Source organism: Aricia agestis, chromosome 2 (genome assembly GCF_905147365.1).
Source record: "Aricia agestis chromosome 2, ilAriAges1.1, whole genome shotgun sequence".
NCBI classification, from domain to species: domain Eukaryota; kingdom Metazoa; phylum Arthropoda; class Insecta; order Lepidoptera; family Lycaenidae; genus Aricia; species Aricia agestis.
This window is the reverse complement of record NC_056407.1, coordinates 417712-440419: the sequence shown is the minus strand read 5'-3', so window position 1 is coordinate 440419 and position 22708 is coordinate 417712. Positions and strand designations below refer to the sequence as shown.

At 40.1% G+C, this 22708-nt stretch overlaps 1 protein-coding gene across 1 annotated transcript in view; it reads right to left on the bottom strand.

Moving 5' to 3' along the window:
- LOC121739727 overlaps nucleotides 1–22708 on the bottom strand; it is a 106366-nt gene that overhangs the window by 18365 nt on the left and 65293 nt on the right. Inside the window, exon 4 of the mRNA XM_042132276.1 lies at nucleotides 11588–11723. Within this exon, the coding sequence (XP_041988210.1) occupies nucleotides 11588–11723 (136 nt within the window). The remainder of the gene's footprint in view (nucleotides 1–11587; nucleotides 11724–22708) is intronic.

Here is a 22708-nt window from a genome sequence, read left to right as displayed (position 1 = left end):
CTCTCTGTTCTGGTTCAATGCACACGCGATGTTCTTCTTAGTTTGTAAGGCAACCTTATTAATGGTTCCGGCGCTGCACACGGCCTCGATTGCCGCTCTTGAATCGCTGTAGATACCAATTTTGTGATCTGATGTATCTAGAGCAACTTTCGAGGCCCTGCTCAGCGCAAGAAGTTCCGCCTGATAGACTGTGCAGTGGTCTGCAAGCTTGAGCTTAAGGTGCCGCGTCTCCCGATCGCCTGTCCATATTGACAGTGCTGCGCCCACCTTACCCTCAAGCTTGCTACCATCAGTGAAAATTTTTATCGGAATGTTGGTATTGTCTATCCCGTTCTGGTCCATCAGGCAGGTGTAGCCTAATCGTTGTATTTGTGCAGGGTGGGGGGTGTTATTAAAAGTTTCCACCGTTTCGATCTCCAAGTCCCGGATAATGGTCTCGGCTTTTCCCTTTCGGGCTAAGTAGAGGTTAGCCGCCTCCCTGATTCGTAGATCAAGCGGCAATATGCCTGAAATAGCGAGAGCTGAGTGCAAGGAAACAGTTCTGTAGGCATAACATGCTTTTTGGGCGAAGCCCCTTTGTATTGCATTTAGCTGCTTCCGTGCACTCAGCTTTCTCGCTGAATCCGCCCATGCACAGGCCGCATATGTTATTGTGGGTTCCACAGCAGCATTATAGATCATCTTTGACACGTTGGCCTTCAGCCCCCAGCTGACTCTGGCCGCTCGTGAGAGCCGAGAGTGTAACTTCACGGCTCTCCGGCAAACATTGTCTATATGGGCGTTGAAGGTCAACTTGTCATCGATGGTTAGGCCCAATAACTTTATTTTGTTGGTCATAGTTATTAAGACCCCTCCCATGCTTAGTCTTGGAGTGTCATATTTGAGCCTGCGAGTGATGACCATGGCTTGCGTCTTGTGGGGAGCGAATTTCAATTTGTTCTCCGCTCCCCACGAGTGCGTATACTCAAGGGCATCTCTCGCAGCCTCATTTATGACGTCCGTAGTTATACCAAAGAAGAGGAGCACTATGTCGTCGGCAAAGGCCTGGACATAGTGCCCCCTCTGAATTAGGTTTTTGAGTAATGGATCTAATTTTAGATTCCAAAGAGAAGGACCACCCACCGAACCCTGGACACATCCTTTGTCCGTTTCCTTTTCATATTCCTCTCCAGCGTACCTCACCTTTACCCTCCTGTTCGACAGATAGCTGTCGATCGTCTTTCTAATATTGATCGGGCATTTCTCCTCCGCCAACCTCACCCTTATCTTCGGCCACCATGCACTGTCAAACGCCCCCTCGATATCCAATGAGACCATCACTATAATCTTTTTGTTTTTCAGGTTTGTCTTGATCTGGCTCATAAGTTCGAAGAGGGCGTCCTCCGTGCTTCGTTGAGGTGTGAAGCCGTACTGATGGGAACTCAGCCTAGGAGTCAAGTGCCATCTGAGTCTCCTCACCAACATCTTCTCGAATAATTTTCCCATCACCGGAAGGAGGCCTATTGGTCTATAGGATTTTGCTGTCGTATAGTCCTCTTTATTCGGTTTTCTGAGGACTATGACTGTAGCCTCCTTCCAAATGGTGGGGAAACACCCGAGTTGCAGACATTTGTTGAAGAGACTCAGATAAAACTCTGGATCAGCGTTCACAGTTCGCGCTATTATGTCTGAAGTAAGGCCATCCCCTCCTGGAGCCTTTTTAGGATTGAAACTGTCCATAGCAGATTTAAGTTCGGTCTCAGTAAACGGAGGATCATGATTGTCAGGATCATCTTCTCGGTTCACGAGATCTGCTTGGGATCGTATTCTGCTATGGTATTCAGTGTCTTCTTTGGGATCATCCCGGGGGTAGAAGACCTCGGCCAATTCTTCGACGGACTCCTTAGCGGTGAGTGTGGTTCCTCCTTTTACCAGCAGCAAGTCTTCCTGTCTCTTCCCTGTTTTCCTAAGAACTCTATATATCCCATCCCATACTGTCTCCCTGTCTTGTTTTTCGCAGAACTCCCTCCAGCTTTTGACCTGTTGTTGTTTGGCCTCCTCCTCATACTCTTTTTTCTGTTTGAGATATTCGTTTACAACGTATTCTTTCCTATCTAGTGCAGCACCACGAATTCTTCTGCGGAGTGTCCTGGTCTTCCTTTTCTTCTGTTCTAGCTCGTCATTCCACCATGGGGGCTTTTTTATCGGAATAGCAGCTTTCTTCTTCGGGAGGGTCTCTTCACAGGCGCTTGTCACGACGATATTGTATTCAGTTACGGTTTTATCTAATTCATTTTTAGTGTTTATTTCTGCTATTCTTCCTGTGTTTAAATTTTTATCTATTTTTAATTGGGCTACTTTCTCCAAGAAGGCTGTCCAATTAGCATTTTTAGTATTGTATTTCCGAGTTGCACTATTTGGTTTTATTTTAATTTTTTGTTTACCCATACTGAACACAATACCATTGTGATCCGAGCAAACCATCCCTTCCTCTACCTTCCAATCTTGGACTAAGTGTAATAGGTCAGGAGTGCACGCAGTAACATCTATAATGCTACTGCATGTCCTCCCACCCCTGATGGTAAAGAAAGTAGGTTTCCTTCCTTCGTTTAACACTTCCATTCCCCATTGGTTTAACAGACCGGAAAAGACGTCACCTCTGGAGTCGTTTTCTGTACTGCCCCACCAAACACTTTTTGCATTGGCATCGCCACCCATGATGATGCCACTAGGTCCTAGGTCATTTACGATTCTACCTAACTGATCCAGGTGCTCATCTACATTTTGGTCAGGTTCAAGGTAAAAGGACACAGCTGTAATCACACGATCTCCAAGTCCGATGCGGGCTACAACTATATTTTTCGAGGTATATTGGGCCTCCATAGAAGCCTCGATATTATTATCGAAGACCGCTATCGCTGCTTTTGTCCTTGCTTCACCCTCACCAGACTGGAAGATTCGCACCCCGCTGACTTCCCTCATCCCTGACTCGGCTCCAGTGTACGGCTCCTGAATCAATGCAAATGTAAATTTGCAAGCCTCCATCATCAGTTCTTGTGTGGCCAGTTTCTTCCTTTGCAGGTTGATCTGTACCACTCTGCAGGTTCTTTCATAGGTGGCGTTATTTGTGCTATAAATCATGTCAAGGGCGCCTTTAGCAGTATACTACTGTCGACCTAGCGGCTGCGTCCCATTTCCTCCTGACCGGACAGCAGTCGTCAAAGGCATTATGCTCTGCGTTGTCTATTTTCGCCCGGATACAGTTTATGCATTTTGGAGGTGCGTACTCTGCTAATAATTTATCGCAGTCTGCCTTTTGGTGTGGGCCTCCGCAATGGCTGCAGACGTCTATTGCCTCGCGACATACTCTTTTCGTGTGGCCGTACCCTAAACATCTGGAGCATTGCACCAGTGGTGATTGGTCGGCCACTGAAACCCTTTGGATATCAATATATACCGAACCGTGATCCGTCAATCTCTGCCAGATTTGTGGGGAGACCCGCATAACAACGTGGTGAGTATGTGGATTTCTCGCTTTTCTTTTATATTTCACTTCCATTACATTCTGGTCCTCCGGCAGTCCCTGCAGGATGTGTTGATTTTGTTGTTTGATGGCATTGATTATTTCTTTATCCGTGTTAATTTTCAGCACACTCTGCAGGACTACGAGAGGGTCTTTGTTTTTAATTTCTTCCACTTGCAGGCTCCCTTCTTTTCCAATTTGCTCCTTTATTTTTTCTATCTCTTCCTTATCCCTACATCCTATAATTACTTTCCTATCTTTCGCCTTCCTTACTTTATCTATTCTCATTCCTCGCTCTTTTGCTTTTATCACAGTCCTAATTTTTTCTATTACGTTATCTGCTGTTTTGTTTTGGTCACTCGAGGCTACCACCAGCGAGTGTATGGTCGCAGCAGCATCTGCCCGTGGCGTCGGTCTTCCCGCCACCACGCTGGCATACGTTGCCGCCCCCACCCCGCCGGCTGTATCCTCCAGTGCCTTCTTTAATATTTCCATGTTTCTTTTATTTTCTATTAGCAGTCTGTTGTTTTCTTCCAAGTTTTTGATTAATTCTTGAGTTCGATTATCAAGAGCGACGGTGTTTATCGTCTCTGCAGGCAGGGATGAATGTAAAGGGTTTTTTCTTCTACCCTCGCCCCGTACTTCCTTAAGTTCGTTAAGTTCCTGTTCCGATTCCTTCAGCAAATTATGCATTCTTCCTAACATATCCTCTATTCCTTTTCTTAGTTCTCCTCTCAAGTTTTTCGACTCTCCTAGGAGTCTTTTCGCATCTTCGAAGCATGAGTTTCCTTCTTCTGTTCTCGAGTTATACGTTTGTGGTGGTATTATTAACTCCTCAATTACTTGCTTTTTTGCAGCTTTGTTTTTATTTTTGGGTGGTTGGTGTTTAGCAATCCGTTCTTTCTTAGGGGGAGTGAATATCAGAACACCGCACGTCTCCTCTATAGCTTCAATACTTTTTCTCACCATGGAGTTTTTCTCGTGCCGTGTCAAAGGTCCGGATTCGTCAATATTGCAGTTTGATGGAGAAGAAACTGTAAGGGTGTCACTGTCCATTTTTGGTGGTGTTCGCAGCATCTTGTTTTTATTATTATCTTAGTTTTAGGGAACAAGAATTAGTGTTTGTAATTTAAGGGTGTGTTATACAGCTATCTTGTGAATTGTTATCGTTTAAACTTTAGAGGTAGGGGGTTTTATAATTCAATGTTACACTGTTGTATCATTGAACTATATTGTGATAGCAAAAAATTGTAAGTAATAATAATTATCAGTGTGTACTATTGGTTTTAATCCGGGATCCGCCTCCGTCTTTTGTCTTTTTCTTAGAAGAAGACGAAACACCTGCAGACAGATGCCGATATTAATCGTAGCCTGTGACTATGGTTAATTATTGTGTTTAATAGTAATCACAGATCCTTGAATTTAGTTGTCTTATGTAGGTTATTGTGTAGTTTTTAGTAACTGTCTGTTGATCCTAACTTGTTGCACACAACTCACAAGGTCTCCGTTACCTAGTGTCTTTTATAATTTTTAATTAATAAATTTTATTGATAATAGTTGTTTAGACCAAAGATATTATGATCTGGTGAATAAATAGTGTCTCGTTGCGACCTTATCGGTTGTTAAGTTTTTACAATGTTTTTATTTACAATTATGTTTATAGACTATAGATACTCGCATTAGATATAGTTTATATAAATTTTTAAAATGTCAGTATCTCCAGATGATTACAAATCACAGTTTTTACACACACACACACACACACACACACACACACACACACACACACACACACACACACACACACACACACACACACACACACACACACACACACACACACACACACACACACACACACACGGAGATACGATTTTGTGATATCCTATAATTAATAGCCTAGCAGCTGTACCAAAAATGAAGCAGCTGGTCCTATAATATATAAATAACTTAACTGTAAAGTTTATACAAAAATAAACAATGAGTAAATAAGACAATTAGTCAGTCATAACTCATAACAATAGAATAGTGAACTACAGTATCACAGTGTCAAGATAATACTCAATTATTATTACCTCAATAGGGAGGTAACTGGTCTTGGCTTACTTAAATAGTGTTAACTTAAATATTTCTATTTAAAATTTTAAATCACAGTCAACTTTCTTAAGACTAATTGCTAGGTAATTATATATTATCTATGTCTACAGTAAGGTACCTAAGAGCTGTCCCAATCAGGAGTTAGTGGTGTTGGTTTTACAAAACTACATATGTTACTACTATAAGTATTACTTATATTATGTTTTGTGACGTTTTTCGTCGGTCAGTCTTACAGTATACTTTATTAATAATAATTTATCTTTTAGTGTAATATACAGCAGTCTAGAGTCTAGGCACACTGCTTTGTCAAAAATTTGGTTATTTCAAGGAGATGTAATTAAATAAAGTTAAAAAGTGAACGCCTGATTTTTTATTATAGCAGCGTAAGGGAATCGGTCCCCTGTTTGGATAGAATAGCTAAAATTTTTTACAACGACCTACCTTTCACCTTCACAATGGTGGCGAGTTGGCGACCACACAGGGCGATCGTGACGTCAGGGTAGGCGGTTCAGGGCTGCCACTGTTCTAGTGGTTTCAGTTCGACATTCATCCAAGTTATTAGTTATTGTTCAGTTACACCTATTTATTTATTTGAATATTGTTGATAGATACCTAATTTGCATTTCAAACAAATGTTATCCTTATATTTTAGTGACAACTAGGCGTTATTTCTTTAATAATAATTATTATTGTTGCTGATAATTTGAATATTATAAAGTAATTATTTAAATAAGCAATTTAGGAAAAGTTACGACTATGTTCTTAATATTTATTTTTATTCTATGTATTTTGTTTTTGTTTCTATTAGCAAGCAAAGTGTATATTTTATATGACCAGTTTACGACTGACTAGGAACGTCATTAGCAGCCCTATTTTACCTTATCAACGTCACGTTTAATGAATTATCAATTGTACGAGTACTAAGACTATCAATGGGATTGAGATAGATTTTATGAATGAATTATTGGCCGTGTACTTTAAACACCATTGATTATTTTTATTATCTAGGAAGTAAAATAAAGCTGTGATTGATAAAATTCCTAAAGTGGGAGCGTGGCACTTACTTATCTTTTTGATGTATGGGTTCTAACAATCTTAAAATCTAAGTGTATCTTTTATACTAATAGTCCATAATAATAGAAGCCTTTCACCGACGGGCACCGAATCCAATCCAGGTTTTGGCAGTAGGTATTCCGTTTCTCTCGGCCGCTCACACACTCGGGACTGGCTTGATCAGATTCAGATTACAGATAATAACAGCTCCTATCTTGATTTTGAAGATAATGTTTGCCCCAAACTGTACACAACGGGAAATGAAAATAGTACAGGAATTTTGTTTCGTTTTTTATTCCTGTGTTTTCCGTTCGAGGACCACTTACAGGGTCCGAATCAGCCGCAATCTGAGGGCGGAGTCTGGACTGGGCCAGTTGAATTAGTTCTTCATCACAGTTTCTTTGCAGACGTTGCGAAAGTGCCCGACACTGATTTTTTGTCTAAACACACACTTTTTGCGCTTAGATACGATATACCTAATCTTGCGTCTATATATAAAACATCACAAATCACACAGTATGCCGGTCAAAACTTTACGGGAAAAGTGTACCAATAGTATAAATACAACATAAGTTTTGTTCACTAATAATATTCTGGAAATAGCCACAATATCTGGCCGCGCAAGCACAACAAAATAGAATAGATGAGCCGCAAAGACAGTGTCCAGTACGCAAAACACGTTCGTTCTCCGCCTCATGGTTTAGACCCATACACTTTTTTTATTGACGAAGATAATATTCTACTCCACTATACAATCATTTCCTAAGAATGCAGTGACATGATTTTGATTTGGGTAATCGTTATAACCGACAGATACTGGAGCCAGGCGAGTCAATAAGAAGCTGCGCTATGAATGTTTGATGCTGGCTTTGACAGTCCCTCCCCCTGCCCCGGCCCGCCGCCCGCCCTCACCAGCACTCCCGCCCTCGCCAGCAGTGCGCTGCTGTATGCTAAGACGATACGGTATTGTACTGCTGGGGCATTGTCAAACAAGACTCGTATATAATGCAGATGTCATGTAGGAATATAATAAAATAGAAATTAATGATCGATACTTAATATTTATTATAAATGTGAAAGTGTGTCTGTCCACTGACATTTGGTATGGAGATACTTTGAGTCCGGGAAAGAACATAGAATACTTTTTATCCCGAAAAAATTTACGGTTCAATACGCGATGGACGAATTTTGCAAAACGGAGTTACGGGCGTCATTTAGTTTTATTATAAAAAAGGTTACAAATTACTGTTGCTCCTAAAAGAGTTAAATGGGGTATTAACAAAGGCTGTGTGGTGTTCGAACACCGCGCCCGTCGATCCACGTCGGCTGATAAATGATGCACGGGAATAAAGAATTTGCATCGTAACCGGTGTTTACTCACGTAGACTAATGGACGAACTCTTTACACTCGTTTAAATACAGCTTCATAATAATATATAAGTATACTAGCTGTTGCCCGCGACTTCGTCCGCGTCAACATAGTATAATAACAAAGATGGATAGTCCGCTAACAAATATGAAAAAAGTAAAATATAACCTCCTCCTTTTTGGAAGTCGGTTAGAAAGTAGCCTAAGTTACACCTTACTACATCAGCTATCTACCAAAAAAAAGTCCTGGCAAAATAGCTCCATCCGTTTCAGAGATTAGCCGGAACAAACAGACAGACAGATCTGTCTGTACATGTCATACAGACAAAAATTGTAAAAAATGTTGTTTTGGTGTATGTATCGTATATAGATTCATATGCATGTAGTAAAAAACGGTTCTTTCAATATTACAAACAGACACTCCAATTTTATTTATATGTATAGATAATATATATAAGTATATATATAATAATATATCATGGAATACAATAGAATTGATCCATTACTAGGCAGAATAGATGCCCTACATAATTAAGCCTGATTATGTCAAGCCCAGACGTTGACCTGATACTGCATCAGGTACAGGTACAATGTACCTGACCAAATCTAAATGACCAAATAACGTAGGTCCGCCACCTGCCCGTCAATAAATTTATCTGATGATGCATATTCCACTAAAGTTTAAAGTAGCTCAAAAAGACCAACTACTCGGCAGATCGTTTATACGACGCCATATACGGTGGTCGGTGACACTCGGTGCTAACTCAACGAAGTTTTAAGAGCCGGTAGTAAAGTTTTTGTGTCCCGGACATCGGCTCATAAAATATTACCGGCGCCCGGAGCCCGGATTATGCTAATATATCGAGCACAGCGATTGAAGTGCATTAGAGATACGGATCTCATCATTTCATGAGCGTTTCGTCGAAATATATTGGTACTGCAGATTAAATATTTGAATTTATAAGCTTCGAGTTTTATTTCTTTCTGTAGATTTATTCGACAAGTGGGGCGCTGCAAATGAACATCTATATACAATTAAAACTTCGACATTCGCGTCCATGTCCATGAATCGCATTCGAAAATAAATTAATTTGTCACGGCGAGCGCTGTTTGAGCCGCGTGTAGGCGGGCCAATTATACAAAACATCACGAGTGAGCCCCGTGTATCGGACCCCGTGTGTCGGGCCCCGGGCGGCGGGCCCCGGGTGGCGGGCCCCGATCAAACCCGCGACCAAATCAACATCAAATGTATCTGATGCGAAAGTCCTCTCAAAAGATTTAATTTCTATAATAACGTCTGAAGGCGTGAGGCACGAGGCGAGGCTTATTCAGGCTAAAAATATCTAATCAGATTTTATTTTATTAAGATTGTTATGAGCACCTATCAGCTATCTACTGTTTTGGACTGTTCTACGTTATTTGGTCAGGTTTGGTAAGGTATGTCAAACACAGCCTACATCATGAATACGATACATCGAACCGCGTTCAATTGTGTGGCACTTGTAGACTTTATTATTTAAAAAAATATATCCACAGCCGAACATATAACATCCTCCTTTTTGGAAGTCGGTTAAAAATGCGATAAGATTTACAATGCGGTAAACCCCTTGCGAGTTGCGACTTGCGACTATAGGTGTTGAACGCCATTTTAACCGCAGCCTAACTTATGACACGACGATCAGTAACAGCTGTATAATTGTCGGTCCCGCCGTCCGCGCGCCCGCTGTCGGCCATTAAGCTCGTCATAAATGAACCCGGTATAAAGGTTTTATTGAAAATATAAATTGATTCTTGACCAGCGCTTCATGTAGAACCAGTAGAATTAATTTAATTGTAACATCCATACTTCCATACTAATATTATAAATGCGAAAGTGTGTCTGCCTGTCTGTTACCTCTTCACGCCCAAGCCGCTGAACCGATTTTCCACAAATACCAAATTTGTGGAAAATCGGTTCATGGAGATACTTTGAGTCCCGGGGAAGGTCATAATAAACTTGTTATTCCGGAAAAAATGTGCGGTTCCCGCGGTGCTATAAACGAATTTTGGCGCAACAGAGTTGCGGGCGTCATCTAGTTTAACATAATTTAACGCTTTAGTACTGTACATTATATGTATACAGGGTGTAACAAAAATAAGTGATAATATTTTAGGGTGTGTACGTGTTCCTTGTAGAGAGTTACCTGTGAAAATAGCAGCGCTGAAAGACCAAAACTTTTTTTCACTTTTGTATGGGAAAACTCGTGACGCTCGGGCCCTTGCCCATACAAAAGTGAAAAACATTTTTCGTCTTTTAGCGCTGCTACTTTCACAGTGAACTCTCTACAAGGAACACGTACACACCCTAAAGTATTATCACTTATTTTTGTTACACACTGTATATGCTAGTTATGGAATTGGTGAACATATACCAAAAAATAAACGTATATTTTGTCGAGTGTGTGACTTTAAACATGATGTGCACATTGCACAAGTGTTAAGCCACTTCCTAATTCCAGAGGCAACCTACAGTACATAAGACGATCGGCAGCGGCAGCGGATGCCGACGACGTTCATATTCCGGTCGGTGTCACATTTTTGTGTCCTTCGAATTCCGTCCGAGGGATCGATCGTTTGAATTATTAATCACAAAGGATATAAAGTGATTTGGTAATATTATAAGAATCACTATAATAATTATAATGAAAGCTAGTTATACGTGTTTTGTTTATTACAAAACTTCCCCCAAGTTCATAATTTTAAACTCAGTACTTATATTATAAAATTACAACGAAAAGTGGTATTGACTTTAATATATAATACACACACACACACACACACACACACACACACACACACACACACACACACACACACACACACACACACACACACACACACACACACACACACACACACACACACATACGTATCATCATCGTTACATTGTATAATACTGTGGCTAGTGATGATAGCAACATAATCAACAAGATGTATTTACGGTAATTCAGTATCATCGCTGAAACAAAGGCGAATAAAAATAGCGCGGCCGCCACAATAACAGACCATTTACCGCGACAATGGGACGCTGCGGCGGTTAGAGCTCTCTCACACTAGCGACGACGGTCGATGCGGATTGGGTACACGATTTTCATGTTAATTGATATAAGTGCTAATTGACATTTCATAGCAGCGGAGGCCAGTACTGGACTTATTTTATACTTTTAGAACTTTTATGTTTCAATCCAGTCACTTGCTACCACGTCAGTCAGGGTTGAGTTGATGATTTGCTTGAAGTTAAAAACTCATAAGTCTAAAGCCGAAGTTACAATTAAACACCTTGTTAAAAGATCCGTTTTGTTTGTTGCTGTTAATGTAAAAGTTTGTATATTATACGGGATTCTTCAGACACAGCGGGAACCGTTTTCTTCAGACACGGTTTGAATCCGCACGATCTAACCGCACGCACTAATTACAAAGGCGTTATATTACAGCGTTCACATTTAACCGCTCGGTTTCTGCGCGGGAAACGCGCGATTCCTGCTGTGTGTGAACAAACACTACAAGTTTGCAGCTTAGAAGACTTACGGAAGACAGTGAGCTGCTTCTCGCTGGAGGCCTTGGTGTAGATGGGCGTATGCAGCGACACCTCGCACGAGTACACGTCGCTTGCCGCCGCCTCCAGGTTCTGCAGCACTATCGAGTTCTCCGTCGCCAGCGCCACCTGGAAATAAATGTTTCGTATAAGAGAGACAAACAAGGCAGCAGCTAGTCTTATAATTAAGTCAGTATGAATTGTACCTCCTGCAGTTGTCGAATAGCCAATCTTTATATTAAATACTAGCTGACGTGGCAATAACCCCGTTTTACCACATCAATTATTTCTAGTATCAATATAGAAAGCAGATAAAAAATTCAAGATAAATATTTCATTAAAATTGCTTAAGCCGTTTTGGAGGAGTATGCGCACAAAAACAATTTTTTATATTAGAAAAATGCGACACTTATATTAAACTTGTAACGAATATATTGTTGCGATATTATGGATAGAATATATTATGTGAGTGTCAAGCGCAGAGTGTTAAACTTCAGTCAAATTATTATTATCCATCCATGGTAATTAAAAGTCTTAATTTATATCTCGAGATTATTCGTACACGTCTGTATTTCAATTATATTCTTTAGCAGGTTTCCAAATAGCTGGATCCACTGACAAAACACCTGTATTACAATTTCGTGTCGAGTGCAGCCCTAGTATAATGTAAGCTATATAATTGACATGGTGCAAGTAGGTTACCTGTTACTCCTGCACCACCACACCACCACACCACCACACCACCACACCACCACACCGCACCGTCTGCACGCGAAGTGAGTATCGCGATGTTTATATCATTTAATTAAAATTTTGCTGTACATACATTTAAGTTTAAGCCTTTAAATTCGATTATATTATGTACACCAGATGACTCAGTGAGCGTTGTTTTGCCATATACGTTATTTCGGTATGAAACATAACGATGATGATTTTATCGAAACCGGTCGTATGAAAAATAATTATTGTAATTAAATAAATTAATAAAAGTGGAATAAGTGCATGAAAAGTGTATGTTTTTACTGTAAAACATGAATTTCTACCAAGAAGTTACAGTACAGTTCTGACGTGGGAGAGCCATGCTTCGGCACGAATGGTCCGGCTCGACCGGAGAAATACCACGTCCTCACAGAAAACCGGCGTGAAACAGCGCTTCCGCTGTGTTTCGCCGAATAAGTGAGTTTACCGGAGGCCCAATCCCCTACCCTTTTCCTTTCCCTACCCTCCCCTATTTCCTTCCGTACCCTCCCCTATTCCCTTCCGTACCCTCCCCTATTCCCTTCCCTACCCTCCCCTATTACCCCTTAGAAGGCCGGCAACGCACCTGCAGCTCTTCTGATGCTGCGAGTGTCTATGGGCGACGGAAGTTGCTTTCCATCAGGTGACCCGTTTGCTCGCTTGCCCCCTTATTTCATAAAAAAAAAAAAAACAGTACATTGAAGTTACAGTAAATGAAACATAGATGTTTGAATCCGATTCTGAGACCTACCAGATAAGCACACAAAATTTCATTTAAAACGCTCCAGCCGTTTCGAAGGAGTTTTCCAACAAACACCGCGACAGAATTAAATAACATTTGCTTAGCTTAAGTCTACGTATCTGCCCAAAAAATATATCATACTTGCATATTACGATAACATTAAATTTAACGTACCTCTATTACGCATAATGGAGAGTCTACAATCTTAAATAATACAGTTTCATAGATTCTGAATCATGAAGTTGATTAAGAAGTCATAAAATGAGTTCATTTCGTATTTTTCTCGTAACAAAGTCTAGAGGCTACAAAAGTAAATAGTTCGTTTGACGCGTACATCGTGCGGGCGTTAGGATAACGCGCGCCCTTCATCTAATATGTACAACGTAATGTACACCGCACACAGATGTGCAGTCGCAGACAGAACCAGCGATACCACTACTGGACCTTATCACAAAGAAACAAAGTCGAAAATTGGTTAACAGAATCTGTCTTCGAAGGTACGTGTAAATAGTCGGGCTAGCTGACCGGCCGTAAACCTGCCGCGCGGGGCTCGTAAACAATACGCATTCTTTTAAACTTACTTTTGTACTGATATACTGTGTATAGGTGATCATCTCATATACTGTAAATGCTTATCAGTTATCACTTTTTATCAGTTTTGGAGCAGAACAGCGATTACGCGTTGCAAAGCAATAAACACAATTTTACTGGAGACCGAGTTTTAGCCGCGCTTAAGGTATGACTATTCTCCATCGCTGACGTATGTTGAATACAATATTTTAAAATTTCAATTTTATGGTTATATGTATCCCGAAAAATAAATTTTAATGGGGCAGTAAAGTAATTTCACCCAAAAATCGAGTTACAACTTTTTGCGTAGCCACTATCTAAATAATATACAGAATAAATACACCGTATAATCTTCCGTGATAATTATTATGTAATTTTGTTACTTTTTTCAATATATATTCAACTTTTGTCTCATATTCGATGTGAAGACTAAAATATCATGACAAGCTCAGTATGTTATTACAGGGCATAATAGTTTGCTACGGCGTAGCGCTCTACGGCGTAGCGCTCTACGGCGTAGCCCCGAGCTACGAGATTGCGTCGTCTTCGTTACAACAATATCAGCTCTGATTTTGTAGAAGACGTGGTGTAGCATGCAAAATGTTACTTTGGTTATTAGTATTATATTGTCACTAGCTTTTTCGCGCAGGTTCGTCCTCGTGAAATAATATAGATGGCTAATAACATCAATCCTCTATTTAACCCTGGATTTTTAAAAATCATTTCTTAGTGGATGCTGACATCACTATGATGATGAAATACGTACACTCTGAGGGTTTGACCTATTTCAATCAAACTTTTGCCAAAGCTTTGCCTTTTATATATTCGTTTTTTTTAATTATTGTAAGTGTAGAAATATGCTTTTCTCTTTTGCTACATAATGTAGGAAAAGAACTTATTAAGCTATTAATCCTCCAAAATATAAAATACTTTTATATACGGATTTTAAAGAAGTATCTATCAATATTCAAAGTTTTCTTACCAAAGTTAAATTTTTAAGAAAACAATATCATAGCTGAGATAGCAGTCAATAATATCAGTCTCGTTGAGCAACACCGAGCTCGTTTGAGTGATGGGGGGTCATTGGGGGTCGCGGGGGGTCGGGGGGTCACGGAGGTCGCGGGGAACAAAGAACTCCTTAGAAAAATGACCGAGTTCATATTTAATGGTGAGCCCAGTTACAGCGCCTCCCCAAACAGACTCCTTAATCACTCGATCTATATCGCCTTCATATCTCCCTTCTCCGATTGTGCATAGAATGTGAGGCACGTGACCATAGCGCTGTATACCATAACGAAAGAAAAAAAAAAACAAACCTATTATACTTTAACTAACCTAACCAAACCCGGCGAACAGAAATGAATCTATTTAATATAAATTATATAATTATGAATGTTTGTAGATAGCATAACTTCAGTGCGTCGTATGTGATGCACGTGTCCTCTTCACTGTGCATATGCGGTGCACGGCGCGGTTCACAGAGATAACCACGTGACCGTGTCGCTGTATTCTAAATCCACTAAGTGTACGTGCGCTTTATGATTTAAGTTTGAGGTTATCATAGATTAGGTCGTATTCTCGTTACGATATTGTTAAATAACTTTTATAATTTAATTTAAGGCAAGGCTGTGACAGTACGAATATCGACATAATGGACATTAAAATACCATTTTTATTTTATTTTTTTAATGACCGAATCATTTATAAAACAAAAACAATTCGATTATTTTGCTAGAACTAAAAAATCATATAGCTAGAAATAAAAAAGCTATCCTTTATGTAAAAAAAAATCATATCTTTGTCATTAGTTTTTATTATTCGTAGATTGTCATTGAAAATTACGAGATGTTCGAATTTGAAGTGTATTTTTATGGCGATATTCAAGATTTTTTTACAGAATTCCCATGCCATTTTTCAATATTATGTTCGGTTATTTTGTTATTTTGTTCCTTTGTCTACATCAATTTTGGTGTAAGAGAATTCCACATATTTTCTTCAGATTGGAAGCTTAAAAATCAGTCTTTTCGAACTGGCCTCACCTTAACAAATTTTCATTTGAACAACTTCTAAAGTGAGATGTTCGCTGCTCATTAAGTTCGGAGAGCCATTGAAATATAAAGCAAAATTAATTTAGATCGTGACAACAAAACTCGGCTACATGGCGTAGTTATTAAATACACATTTCTAGTGACATTTTGGTCCCTCTATTTATTTAGTATCAAAAATATTGACAGTGTTCACCCAACAGTTATTGTACAAACAACATCAAACATACAAGGCAAACATTCATCTATCATAAACATAAACTCAACAAGTACGCCTATAAGTTGAACATAAATAATGTGCAAACTAAATAGTTCGGTCGATGCGGTCAACACAATTTGCACAAACACTGCCCCGTGCTAAGCGTTAGTACCGCAATCACCGGGTACGGCAGGTATTTCACATTCTCAACGTAGGTCTTCCGTCCCACTGGGTTATCAGAGTAAAGGAATAGAGAGTGCTCTTGTGAACTGCGCACACACTTGGGCACTATAAAATTACTCCTGCGTACCTGGCCTGGTTTCAATGAAACCGGTCACAGTCACCAAAACCGGTGTGGGGGGTATTATTATTATTACTTTAGAAATAATAATAATTATATCTATGGACGCTTTTCAGCATTTTATCTGGCACTATCACTTATATTACGATGACCACACATAGGATAAATATTTAATACTGTACAAAATATATTTTAGATTTTGATTACATGAATTTAATCGGCCGGATTCGACGCCAGCTTGAGCACCACGCTCTAAAACTCTGAGGCACAGATGTCAAACTTTGCTTTATTATTGTGTATTTTTCTGTTTGGAGAAACCATTTCATCGATGGTCACTAAGTGCGTTATTGACTAAACTCATCGTCATTATGTGAAATGTGCCGTAAGTAAATGATAACGATTACGTGGGTGTACGGTGTAGGACACTCGGTGAACCTGACAGGATGACTGACGACGCCTGTGTCGTGTTACTGTCTAGCGGGCCGAGTGTTAGCTACGAGCAGGCGACTTACATGACCGTCACACTGATATGTCTGTGACGCTTTGTCAGCTTAACTATACGTAGGTACAATGCTGATTTTGAAAATATCAAATTTATAATTTGTTTGTTGCTAAATTTTACAATATAATAATTTACCTTACAATATGAACATTTTGGATCATATTAGCTATAAATATTGATGAGTTTATCATGAAATCATGTAAATATTGAGCAACAACAAAATCTCTATCTAATATCACGTCTTTGCAATTTGTAAGGCTTTCTGTGTTTACTTGTCTAAGGTCAAATTATTTAATTTTACAAATAGTCCAAACTCATACCCAACATTTTAAATACTATAAAAGTCATTTAATTGTACATATGGATTGTTGATGGCGGTCGGTGTTTCGATATACATCGACATGTTAAAGGCTAATAAAACTGATTCGATCAATACACATTATTATCCTAACTTCCGCTTTTGACCAAAGTGAGCCGTTTACAAGCAGTTGATTCCATACGAGTGGCATTTTTATTACATTTTACGATCATTATACAAACTACAATTTATTTAAGCATTTTTCAGGCCAGTGACTTCTGCCAATTATGTGACAGAAAGAACGATAGAATCTGTAGGCGACGCACTACACCATAGGCTATAATATGCTATGATAATTTATTAGAATTAGTTCTGTGTAAGAAACAGTGTTGAATGCATGGTCTATGTTGTAAGTTTAAATAATAAGCTCTTTGTATTCTTTTTAAAATATTGGTAACACTTTGTGATTTTTTTTAAATTTATTTATTTTAAGTCGTTTTTTAACAGCCAAGGTCATTAACGACTACAATAATGATTACATTTATATATTATCATACATATTTAAATACTTGACAAAATTAATGGTCTGTTTGTATCCTTTGTCACATAAACATTCCTTAATGTTATTTGGTAAATTACAAGCTAATTTAAGATCAACGTGAGATTGACATTCTTCTAAAAGATGTAGCACTGTTAGATCCATTCTGCATTCACATTTTGGTATATTAGTATTTTTAACAGGCGCGGTCGCAGCCTGAAATTTTGGGGGGGGGGGGGTCACTCAGTAGTCACTACACTTTTTTTTTATCTGCGCCCTCGGACGGTTCTGGGTTTTATTTTATTTTCAATTTTACCTTAGATTTGGGGGTGGGGGGGGGGGTCACAGGGGACATGACCCCCCCCCCCCCTTCGGACCGCGCCTGATTTTTAATTAAGTGTACATGAGTCATATTTGTGTGACCAATACACAATCTAGTGATAACAGTCTGATCTCTTCGAGTATGAAATAATGTTGGAGCTTTATCAAAAACTGAATTCCCAATTCTGTATAACTTATTATTTGTATTTTTATTATTCCACTCAGTATCCCATAATGTTGTAATTTTCCGTTTTATGTGTTTTTTAACATCTGTCGCATTAGAATTAATCGAAAAATCTACCGAATTCAATTTTGTATGCTTTCATTAAATAAAGAATTAGGTGCTGAAAGAGCGTTCCCACAGGAAAGGGTTCAGGCCCTTAGCCCGACACCCCGGGACCCACAGTCGCGACCAAAGCCGCACGCAAGTCGCACGCGAAGTGACACTCAACTATTGAACGCTCCGATGCACCATAGTTTTTCTAATTCGTGGTTTTATTAAATTCCCTCTAGAATCCATACTAATATTAAAAACGCGAAAGTGTGTGTTCGAGGTACATCGAACACCTCAACATTTTTATTACCTTATATATACGAATAATAAAAACTAAGGAAACGTAACTCCCACACTTCACGTTTTGAATTTGGTTCCTTTTCGCACACTAAAATATGGCAATACCAACGAAACACTCACACTCAAAACGAAATAAAGCCGTTGACATTAATAATTGTCACTTCTATATTTGACATTAATAATTGTGTACTGAATACATGCATAAAGTATGCATAAAGTATGCATGTATTCGGGTCACATTTTGTAGACTCGAGGACAAATTTTTTGACACAGTTTCTCTTTTTTGACAAAGTAACTCCCATACTATTACCGTTTTAAATTTGGTTCCTTTCGAACTGTCATAACGTCAGGCTAATACCGCTCAAGGCCACCTAATTATTGCAATAAGTATTGTAGAACATGTTTTTTGACGGAGTTACTTTTCCTTAGTTTTTATTATTCGTAGTTCGTAGCATTATATGAATAGCTTTCGCAGTTGTCGAACAGTTGTCAACCAATCGGTCCGCCTTCCGAATCGTTGCCTTGCCAGCTCGTATACCTTATTTTAACCATTACCGTTAATTGAACCATAATAATTAACCAGTGTAAACCAGTGTAGTAAATAATGAATAAATAATTCAACCAGTTTTGCATCTTTTAACTCCACCAAACTCACATGTGTTAACCATACACTGAACCATTAGAACAACCAACGAACCAAACCAAAACCCCGAAACTCTATGGACACTCGCAACATCAGAAGAGCTGCAGGTGCGTTGCCGGCCTTTTAAGAGGGTATACGCTCTTTTCTTGAAGGTTTGCAGGTCGTATCGGTCCGGAAATACTGCTGGTGACAGCCCATTCCAGAGTTTTACAGTGCGCGGCAGAAAGTTACGCGAAAAACGCACTGTGGAAGACTGCCACTCATCAAGGTGATGAGGATGGTATGTTTTTCGCGTGGGACGATAGCGAAAAGTTGCAGGTGGTATGATTCCGAACAATTCCTCAGAGCACTCCCCGTGATACAACCGATAGAGGATGCAGAGTGAAGCAACATCTCGGCGTAATTCCAGGGGGTCCAAGCTGTTTGAAACACTATGGCAGTCAACAATTCGAGCAGCCCTTCGTTGGATACGATCCAGAGGGAGCAGTTGGTATTTTGGTGCCCCTGCCCAGAGATGAGAACAATATTCCATATGAGGCCGAACCTGCGCCTTGTAGAGTTGTAGGCGTTGGTCCGAACTGAAGTACTGTCTCGCTCTGTTAAGAACGCCAAACTTCTTCGAGGCTAATTTGGCCTTACCCTCAAGATGATATCGGAACTGGACTACGCTCGATATGTTGACGCCAAGTATCTCAATGCTAGGGGAGATGGTTAAAGATGTGCCCTCGTAACGAGGATAAACGACCATTGGTGACTTTTTAGTGGTGAACGCGCAGACTTGTGTCTTGGCGGGGTTGAATTGGACTAAGTTACGTCTACCCCATTCAGAGACCTTCTCCAATGAATTCTCCACCTTAGACACAAGTTCGTTTCGACTCTCAGTGACATTTTGCCGAGAAATATTAGGGGAGCCGGTATATACAGCATCACCTGTACTATCATCCGCATAGCAATGAATGCCGTTGGTTTGTAACATGTCATTGATATGCAGTATGAATAGAGGTAACAAACAAATGTCTATTTGTTTGTTACCTCTTCATGCTCAAACCGATAAACCGATTTTGCTGAAATTTGGTATGGAGATACTTTGAGTCCCGGGACAGCACATAGAATAGTTTTTATCCTGAAAAAATGTACGGTTCTAGCGCGATCATCTAGTAATACATATTATTATATTGTTATAAAATATTAGAACTGTATCAAAATCGAGATTATACAATTTCTATTCAACTAGATTACGAATACGTTGTTGCCAACTGTTTATGCTAGCCTGCAAACTCTTAGTTTGTCGGTCGACGTTCTGGGCGATAAAGTCTCCCTGTGTCATAAACAACGTCGTCTGGGAGCGCACGCGAGCGCGACGCGATGGATGCCCGCCATTCGTTACCCGCGCCCGACCCGAGACCACCCCGAGACCAACCGGTAAATCAACGACAGAGACCCACGTACCCACAACTCATAGGTCATATCGGCAAAGTTCCTGCTCAATTTGAGCTAGAACGTTTTATAGGATTTAAACTTAAGAAGAGTGACTTAATGCGACTACAACAAGGGTACGTTAGTTGTGGTTGAACGACGTATTGTGTGATAGTGTGTGTACTGCCCGGTGGGACGGCAACTTTGACGATAGTTTATAGTTTATTTTAGATCTTATTTAATCTTCAGTATTCTAAAAGACAGCCTGTTACACACCAATAAATAAAAACATGGACAGGCCGAATGTAATCTTGATATTGGATTTAATCGCCGACCGCTGTCCGTTACATGCTATAACGCTAATGGCCCGCTCTCCGCCGCCGCTGGCAGCTCGCACGGTGTCAGTGATAGCTGCAAGCGACGGATAAACGTTTTTCTTGCAGAGTTGCGATATTTTATGCAAATTACTCGGAAGCGGATAGTTTAATGCTGCGTCTATGAGTTACGAGACGCCGGCGTTTGAAATAATACTGACTTGTGTGAAACTATTTCAGAATGTTTATCCACGTTGGCAACTGTATGATAGTTAAAATAAAGTTAGTAAAACTTATCAGACCTGTAACTACGTTACGACGTGTTACGACTGAAAACGACGTGACATTTAAAATTCTTTGCATAAACTCTTTCTTTATTTACGACAACCTTTTACCTTTGCACGAAAAAATAGCGGCTTTGTGAAAAAATTCAAACGAGCTCTATCCGAAGGACGACCCGACAAATATGTTTACGCGACGGGCCGGGGGCCGGGGGCCGGGGGCCGAAGTTGGGGGGCCAATAAACCCGGCGGCCCGCGCGGGGACCACTACAACTTCTGACGATGCTCAACAATTTAGCTAAAAGAAAGTTTCTATTTAAGATATTTTTTGGGCAAATCATTTTGAAAACTCCCCACGGCCTTGTTTTCTGAAACTTCCAAAAGTGTTTAATATTGCAAACATTTAATCTTTAATAGCTAGTCTTCTATAAATAGCTTCTTATCCATGGGCGTACCCAGGTTCTGGACCACGGGGGGGGGGTTAGGGTTCTTAGAATATAGAGATAAGAACATGGGCGTACCGAGGGGGGGGGGGGGGGGGCGGCGGCAAATTACCCAGGTTCTGGTGCCAGGGGGGGGGGGGGGCAAATTACCCAGGTTCTGGGCCAGGGGGGGGGGCAAATCAGATTTTTCATAAGCTAGGTGTTTATGAAGAATAAAAAATTAATAATTTTTAGTTGTAAAAATATTGTATTGCAAACAAATGTCAAAATTAGTTTTCTTAATTTTTTATTTTTATAGATAAAAGTACTAGATATTATACTTAGTAGGGATGTCAACATGATCCAGGGGGGGGGGGGGCAGCTGCCCCCCCCCCCCCTCGGTACGCCCATGTTCTTATCTCTATATTCTAAGAACCCTAAGTAAGGACGACCCTTTTGGCTCAGTGGATGAGCGCGTTGGTAGCTCAAGCCGAGGGTCACGGGTTCGAATCCCGCCGACGGAACAAAGAGTTTTTAAAGTTCCTGGGTCATGGATATGTGTATCATATAATAAAAATCTTAAGTATATGTATAGTATAAAATTATAAAAGTATTAAATATATTTTCATAGTCTGGTACCCGTAACACAAGTCCTTCAGGTACGTTTTGCAATGACGATTAAAATTATCTTTCTTAACTAAAAAAAATCAGTGTCGCCTGGTTCAATGTGAGGTAACCCCTAAAGGCTTTAAGCCTCCGCATCTGCTGACATTCGGATCCAAAGTTCCGGGTCATTAATAATGTAGGAGAGCAGTCAGCCGGCGGCGGGCGGCCAGCGGCGGGCGGCGGGCGGCAGGCACACTTGTAATGAGGTGCTAATGTAGGCCGTTACCTGCCATTTGTTACAGTAATTGCGGTAATGTTCTGCTGACTGGTCGCAGCTTGAGGTAATCGTTGCCGGGGCATACAAATACCCCAGGTGAGGCCATGGAGAGGATATTGTGTCGCCTTACTTCTCACCCCTCAGTTGTAAGCCAGGGTTTATAAATAGCTTAACCCGTTTACTAGGGCATCTAATTCACGTACTCACTCTGTATCTCTGTGGACTTTAAGACACTAGCAATAATGTTATATTATGTCCCGATAAAGTATCTACATAAATACAACAAACACCAGGTATTTAATTTTTTCGTAGTTCAATTATTGTATT